Source organism: Papaver somniferum, chromosome 6, assembly GCF_003573695.1.
Source record: "Papaver somniferum cultivar HN1 chromosome 6, ASM357369v1, whole genome shotgun sequence".
Classification (NCBI taxonomy): Eukaryota; Viridiplantae; Streptophyta; class Magnoliopsida; order Ranunculales; family Papaveraceae; genus Papaver; species Papaver somniferum.
In genome coordinates this window covers 154207811-154216375 of record NC_039363.1, presented here as the reverse complement: position 1 = coordinate 154216375, position 8565 = coordinate 154207811, and the positions used below count along the sequence as shown (strand labels likewise).

Below are 8565 nucleotides of genomic sequence, written 5' to 3'. Positions count from 1 at the left end.
ACCCACAATGTCCCAAATTAACATCTAAAAATGCACTGCATATAACTGGCGCACAAGCATATACACCTCATATAACAAGCACAAAAAAATTAGTGAACTTTTTGTGCACCCATAACTGGTGTTTAGAATTAAGTATAACCTAAAGATATAAGATTAATATCACTTTCCTAATAAGCAACATAAATAGACAACCTTAGCTCTATTTTGGCACAATTTGGGTTATAAAACTTACATAACTTACAGATCCAGTTAATGAATCTCAAAATAGATTAAAAGTGACAAATATTTCTAACCTGATTTGCGACTTTTAATGTCGTCTAATCCTCAAGAATATCAACCTTGGGAGTGTAGAAGAACTTGTTGGATCTTCCCATTATCATCTACAACATTGGCAAGCGATCTTAATCCTATAGAATTGATATCATCTATCCAAGTTCCGTATGAAACAACAATGGGTACCTCTGCAACAGAAATGACAAAAGGCTTAACATGCTACGCCATAATATGATTAAGCAAAGGAAGAATGATAGAAAAAGAACACATGATTTGCGAGTTTGTTATGTAATTAATATAATGTTTAGATAACTAACAGATTCTCGGAAAACAATATGAATATATATATATAGTTAGACTATATATACTCAACGAAAACAACATTTATAACATTAAATAAAGCCCGATAATAGAATACTAGTCCATTAAATTACAATAACCAAATGATAATCTACATTATCTTAAATCTTCAGTACATTCTTTTAGGCTTGCTAATCACTGTGCATATTCTACCAGTGCCTTAACCGAATCACTTTTGTTATAGGATTTGGTTTTCCTTGTCCAGCCTCAAGGTATGCCAATTACTAAGGTTTAATGACGCAGCTCCTAGAACAAATTCAAGGTACTAAAAAATATCACTGATATGAATTAAAATTAGTAATTAGGGACCACCCTTTCATGCACCTAATTCTACTTATCATGTGTTGTTGGATTCTATATTAGTATTCCAGTCTCCTACCAGATTCTTCAAATATCATTTCAATGTATAACATAATTACAGTACTACTCAAAAAATGAATAACAAAATGTGACTTATGTGTAGAAGAAAAGATTCAATATGAACTCACTGAGTTGTAAAAGGAAGCAACAGACATACACCTTCAACGTGAATAATACACAAGTAAAACATCAATAAAACTATGATTAGTCAGCAATAATCGTCAAATGCAGACAACAAAAAATAGACGAATTGGATGATAAATGAATCTCGAAATGAAAGCAATTAGGGATTAGGTATAATTTGTGATACATGCCCATATCCAAGACAGAAAACACGTTCAGATGGTCTCCATTTTTGGGAAGCAGGTTCATGAACAAAGAAAGTTCTAGAGATAGGTAGATTAACATGACCTAATTATAAATCTAAACTCTTATGTAATCATAAAATAATTAGGTTTTTAAAACGGTAAAAAATTCCTAAAATCAATAATTTAACAATTGATATCAAATTAAATGATAAGAACAGATGCAACTTATCTTTCAAATCGCTTTCGACGATGAAATCTCAAGTTAATTTGTTGTAATTGAATCCCCTCAACTTTTCATCTAAATTTTGAGTTAATCTTCAAAAATATGAACCGGTGACAGATGGTTTAGGTTTATTAAGCTGAATCGAACGTTTCTTTGATCATCATATTTACGTTTAGTGATTGAATTTTCACTAAGAAGAGGAAAGTAGATTTTCTAATTTTTTCTTCGCTCTGAAAGGTGTTTCCATTAAATGAAAATGAAAACTGATAAAGGTCGATGTCCATTGAAGAAGTAGTTGATAAGTATTTTTTCATGATAAAAGATGATTTTAGACTAAATGGACCGATTCATTCCGAATTTGGTAAATTTGGACTTCCTAGTACTAGGCTTGAGGTAGCAAGACTAAACAGTATAAAGCCCACTAAATATGGGATTAAATGTAAATTTCCACGTGTATTTTCCATATTTTAAATAATTTTTGGACAAAAATGGACCTAATTAACTCGAGACTAATCCGTACTTTTTGACGCGTTTTTGGACTACAATATCATCATCGAATGTCAAGTAGTTTTTACTTCTTTCTTGTAACCCGTCAATCCGTCACAAAGAAAAAGAAAAAAAAAATCTCCGAACAAGAAGGGAAGCCAAAACTGGGACAATGTGCACCCATTGAAATAAAAAACTAAATTCCTTTGCAACCCATGTTAGGCAACACATCAATCAAAGCTAAACCAATGAAGAGTGAGCAACCAATTTTACCAACCTCATAATGATTTTGTCACAATTTGGCGAGCTCTATTTCATCCAGAATTGCATTTATTTTTAAAGTAGCCAAGCACCATTTAACCAATTGTGATGGTATCAAAACCTCACTTGTTATGCTTCAAACAAAAAAAAAAACTCACTTGTAATTAGGAGGATAACAGAAACACGAGAACTATCAAGCTACAAAAATCTGGACAAGAAAGATCTTCGTCATGGCAAGGACTAATAAAAGCGTCCCTCCCAATAGGCATATTTTCAGAACCTGTCTTCTCCTAGGGTTGAGCATAGTGAAGTACCCAAATATCACCTCCAAAATAGACTCACCGTCCAGATAGTAAACCTGAAATAATTTATTTGTGTGCCATAGTTGTTAGTAAACATGTTGTAGTTACTACTATTCAAGAAGCATGCAGTAGACAGAATGCCATACATGACCAGTTGTTTGTTCTTAGTGAACAAGTTGAAACAAATCCAAGCTCCAATTTGATATTTTATGTTATTTTACTTTATTTTGGTGCATACTGATTAATATCCGAGATAAAAGACAAAGACCCAATAAAAATCCTATTGGTGTCTGTCTCTAGCTTAAATTATTATATTACTATTCAGCAACACATGCTAATAGGACCTAAATAAGGGTGAATTCATTCTTACAAACACGTGCTGGCTAGGATACATGCATGGTGCACTAGAAAATCGTGCCGGCCTAAAAAAATTACAACACACAACAGATATTGCAAATTTGACATTTAAGGTCACGAAGAATAACATACCGGAAGACTGTTGAGTAGGGCCAGTGCAAAAGATACATGGAATGTGCACGTTATCATCCTCTCCAGCCTATTTGGAAGGGATAGACCCAAACTGAATGTTGAGCGAGGCCGATATGCAGTTAACTTAATTGAATTAGCCATTGGAAGTGCATCTCCAATGAAAACAAAGGTCCCACCACAATTTGTTTCTCCACTATCAAGACTCACAAAATCTGCTGATAAGTTTCTCCATACAGACAAGCACTCAGCCGAATAAGGACGTGAGTAAGCAATTTGAATCCAGGTCAGGCCTGGCGACAGGACTGGTCCCACGCACGTCTCGTCCTATAGAAGACGTGAAGATGAATCATTTAGTAAAGCTCAACATAATCAGGTGCAATTGCACAACATACAAGAGCGTTTTAAGCAGTCCCATAATCCAAATCATTAAGTTGTAGTCCAACATGGGAGACAGACGCTTCCATAGTTCCTCTTTGGTGAGAGGTTCGAGCCTAGTAGTACAATTTTTAATTCTGTAAGCGGCAATCAAATAACGTGCTAGTTTAACATGTGGACGATTAGCCATCTAGTTTAGGACAGTGATAGTAGTTAAACAATAAGAAAGTGCTAAAGTCCCACCTGCGAACATTCGCATCTGCTTGTGTTCTTTTCAGTTGCAGACCATCCATTGCCACATTTTTTAAGATCAACGATATCCTTAGCCCTCAAGCAGGCATTGTTCTCTTTTCCTTGACCATCCTCGCTGCTTCTACCCTCTAACACGCTCATATTAAAGCAAGGAATAGTTGAGAGTAATGTGAGATCATCAGCACATGTAGACTGATGATCCACCACTTGAGCGTTCCCGTTATCTCGTAACCAAGAACTAGAGATACAATAACCTTTTCTTCTATCAGCTTTCTGGACATTTGCAGAATCTTTATAGAGATGAGATCCTTGAAGTCCCAAGTCATTCATCAGAACTATAAGATCCATCCAATCTTGGGGGCTGTGAACTTTTATCCCATCAACTGATATAACAACATCACCAGGAGACAGATAACCAGATAATGGTGACATTGATGTCACATCCAAAACCTGATCCAACGTTAATATATACTGCTTATAAACGCTTTCAAAGTAAGGCAGGAGAGAAATACAAGTTCATTGAGATTCAAGAGAAATAGTACCATAGGGTTCTCCCCATGAATGTAAAAGGGATATAATACTGAAGGCAGAAGAAGCAAAGCCAGTGCACAAACTGCACAAAACTAGATATGAGGTTACAAGTTAGCCAGCTTCTGTGTACGTATATATGTACACATATAAATCAAAGCTTTCAGAACATAAAACATGATTCAATTCGTTTTTTGAAATGCGAAAGGAAACACCCTCTTATTTGATGTTTGCTTCAAGCAAGGTCCACAGGGATCTCATAGCAATTTACAATAGGAATATGCAACCATCATGAACAATGGGTAATTGACGAATGCTATGAGATCATTAAGGCACGGTTAGTTTTGTTTGTGAATAGTCATATTTCAGAATTTTGTGATTCTTAGTAAAACAGTAACAGCTGCCAAAAGTTATTCAAAGCAGTTTCCTTCAACTGCTCTTAGAACCCACAACTAGTTACCTAACAGATATTTTAGTTAGACAAAACACTAGACTGAACAAGGTCCGACACTTTAATCCTGATTATGCTACATATTTCTGCCAGTACATGCATGTTATATAAGTCATGGTTGCCAAACATGTTTTGCAGTGTATGAAACTGATGTAAATGCATGTTATAGTAAGTGTCCAACAGTTGAGTTGGTCAGACACTCGGTGATTGTACCAAGAGGTCTGGGGTTTGAACCCCACTTACATCGGGGTGGGGGGATATTTTCTTTCTTTGCCTAGCTACCTGCGGTTGTAGCTAGCATGCCTCTTCTTATAAAAGAAGTTACTAAAAAATAAAATAAAAAAACTCACCACTGCATTATGCCAAATTCCAGCACAATAGATGCGAAGAACAGCTAATTGAGGTAAGCTTTGTAGCATTTCATAGTTGAAAGCGACCAGAGCCCCAGGAAAGAGCGTTGCAAGAAATATGGCAATATATTCGATATGAACGCCCTCACTGTTCTCCATTGAAGTTGTGCCTACAATACCAACAATGAGAAACTAGCTTTCCGGATTTCCAGGAATAAAATCTTGGGATGTACTACTGACATGACAAGCCAATTTCATACTTGGGTCTCCCCACTAGGGGCAAGACCAAACGAGTGAGTCTCCCATCTTGGCAAGGTACCTAGAATTGTCGGGATAATACTCCTTTATGTCATGCTCAGTGTAATCCACCATTAGGATAGCAACAACCAATCAAGAGTGATGTTAGCATAGGATAGGCACGATGACATCACATCTACCATGATATCAGGAAATAAAATCTCCGAGCACCAATGAACTAACCATAAAGAAGGTAAAAGCTAGTCAAAACTACACAGGTCAACAAATAATCCAGATTAGAACAGTTCTTCAAATCTGAGCTGGTCGCCATGTCAGGTCAAAACTTCATCATTATCTCAATGACCAAACCAGAAAACATTAGATATTTGACGACACCACTGTTGTTGTCTAACTCCAATTGCTAGGACTCATTTGTGATTGCCCCAAATTTCCAAATATGGCGGCATTGCATACCCTGATATTGAAAGATTATCTTATAGAGTACTGTTATTTGATGTAAGTATCTAATACTGAGCGCATTCATACATTCATGTTTAGGCTTTAGCCATGTGAATTTTCCTTGTGACCAGGAGAACCAGAGTGTAGAGATTGCACTTGTTAACATTAATAATTGAAGGGTGTGTCCATCAAAATTCACCATAAAACCTAATAATGATTCCAAAGGTATTAGCATGCCGTTCGAGTTTATATTCCTTACTAGTATAAAAAGAGTTCTAGTCTACAAATTCTGTGCTAGTTGTTACACATAGAAAGGACAGATTTCTACTAGAAGGATGAAGGGAGATTGCATCGCATGAAGTAAAGTAACCTTGAAAGGTATAATTGTTCACGTCTTTCGTCAATTAAAAAAACTTTACGCTTCTTTGAGCAATCATTTAGTTCTGACAGTTCTCTTTTTCTTCTACTGTTTACTGGAGGTCTAGGCTGATCACTAGCACATCTGAACGGCGACTTCCAAAAGCTAACAAAGCAACATCGTTTGAAAATGTTGCTTCTGACTTCAGGGAAAGCAACTTTTTTGTCAAGTATCGTGTTACATAGTTATATCTTTCGATTTTACCACTTCCAAATCTAAGGATACTGTTCACCATACAAAGTTCTCAAGATTATTTCTAATTCTACTCATAGTAGAAGAACTTCTACGTTCAACTATTTAACTCGCAAGTCGAAAAGCCACATCTAAAGTGATATACTTTAAAATAGCTTTGTTAACAGATCTGACTCATCCAGATTTTCTCCGAACAAGATCCAGAATCTTAAGGTTTTCCTTTTGATTTTTTATTCCATGTTTGGCTGTTCATAATCCAAGCTTTCATTGAAATGGAAACAGAAGCTGATGCATACATTAAATGACCTATTTACTAATGTTGTTCAGTCAAGTGATATGGGTGAGGCGGTGAGCATCACAGATTAAGCATAATACATCAAAGTTTCCATATTTAAGTTGCTTAACTTAAGCTATCTGTGAGACAATGCACACATCAGTAGTTTCCTGATTACTGTACTGATCCAAGATGGTAAGAACATTGGAGGTTACTCATAAATAAGAAGGTGACTACGAATACGAACCTAGCGGCAGAAATAGCATGCCCGAATTCATGAACAGCTACGGATATTAAGGTAGAGAAGATAATGAATCCTCCATCAATAAGTGACACGCCCAAACTAGGAACTTTTAGCACCTGTTAAGTAGAAATTCAGCTTATCATTAGAAAGACCATATAGCTGAATTTAGTAAATAAAAAGTTTGACAGCAGGGTAAGCCAAATACAGAAAGCGGCGGCAAAGAGAAGAAGCCGAATACTAGATCATTTGAAATGTCAACATTGCCATTGTATAGGCGTACTATAGAGGTTGAATTCCAAAGCAGAACCTTCATGAGAGAACAAAGAGAACATGAGAGTCCAACTCAAATTTTTTCTAATTTGAAGAAAAAGCAATCAAATTAAAATTGCTTCTTAGTCTAACCAGAGTAGCACCAAGCAATGCAGCAACGCTAAAAGTAATCCCCATGGAGAACCAAATTCTCAAGAATCTTGAATATTTACGACCAAATGAAAAGAGGAAGTCATTAAAAGCAGAGATCTTGTAATCACAGTACCTACAAATACAACAATCAAACAATCAATGAACTTAGGTAAACTGATGCACACATATATAAAAACGAGAATTAATTTCACAATGAAAGAATTTAACTAGACTTAAATAAATGCATCAAATACGAATCTTTATACTCATGGAATTACACGCTATGTAACTTGATAGATAAACATTAGCAGGCTACTCCTTAAAAGAGTAGCACGGTGCTAAAGTCTAGTTAAATTCGGGTCATGTTATACTACAATCTGAATTTAGGGTTTCTACTTTAGTTTTCTTGTACTACCAACAAAAAGAAATCTAGTTACTTCGGGTCAATATTGAAAAGCGAAATGATAACTAACAAAGATCAAAAACTAAACCAACAGAGGGTTATTTTTAGAGAGATTACCAACAAGTAATTGTGTGCGACAGAGAATGATGGTACTGATTCACTGATGACAGTAGAGGTAGGGGAGTGTTACACCTACCGAACCTTCTCACTCGCCGTCCGCCACCGCCTATCATCTCTCAGCTACTCATTCCATCAGAGTCTAAAACTCAAGTGCAGCTGGGAATTACCATTGAACCCTATTATCGGAGAAAATAGGGTTATCAATTACAGTCGCTTACCCCTATTCCTATGGGTATGCAAAAAAATGTTGTTTGTCATACCACGCGGAATGGCAAACCAATTACGCCACTATGGTTGACTTTTTAGCGAGCGTTATTGACTCGGTTGCTGGCGTTATGATCAATATCGTCACTCAGCGTACAATATTCTAATGCCTATAAATACTACACCTTGTTTAGATAACCTTAAATTCCCTTCAACTCTTTTGTTTCCCTTTTCAACTCTTATTCCCTTCACAATCACTTTTTAAATAAATATGGAGAGAGAAAAAAACAGAAAAGCTAAAGGATGTACTAGTATCCCAGCCAGTGGAATAAGTTTTGTTGTGGATACAAATTATGAGTTTAATAATGTTAGACAAGTAGCCGGTGAAGGTATATTCTAATCACATATCTGACCATGAGGAGCGAGTTAATTCGGTAAATCTAAGAGGTGGATGGACTAAGTTACATACGATTTTTCAATTACTTCCCCCTGTTATTCAAGAGAGAGATAGAAGATTTCCTTGGCGTCATCTAAATCATATGCAACCTAGAAACCACGAGACTCAAGGAGTTCAAGTTATATTTGAACGATGGT

At 36.0% G+C, this 8565-nt stretch overlaps 1 protein-coding gene across 2 annotated transcripts; it reads right to left on the bottom strand.

The window, feature by feature from the left end:
- Positions 1–2229: 2229 nt before the first annotated feature.
- Positions 2230–7996, bottom strand: LOC113289849 (membrane-bound transcription factor site-2 protease homolog). 2 transcript variants are annotated; one of them, XM_026539268.1, is made up of 9 exons: positions 7765–7996; positions 7245–7377; positions 7081–7149; positions 6846–6958; positions 5019–5166; positions 4232–4312; positions 3681–4139; positions 3063–3386; positions 2230–2629 (listed from the first exon to the last, which is right to left on the bottom strand). In XM_026539268.1, exons 1-9 carry the CDS (start codon positions 7878–7880, stop codon positions 2465–2467), a joined length of 1608 nt encoding a protein of 535 aa, XP_026395053.1. In that variant the 5' UTR covers positions 7881–7996; the 3' UTR covers positions 2230–2464. The 2 variants fall into 2 exon arrangements, with proteins under 2 accessions (XP_026395053.1, XP_026395051.1); XM_026539266.1 differs by having other exon boundaries at positions 7048–7149; positions 7765–7989.
- Positions 7997–8565: the final 569 nt, after the last annotated feature.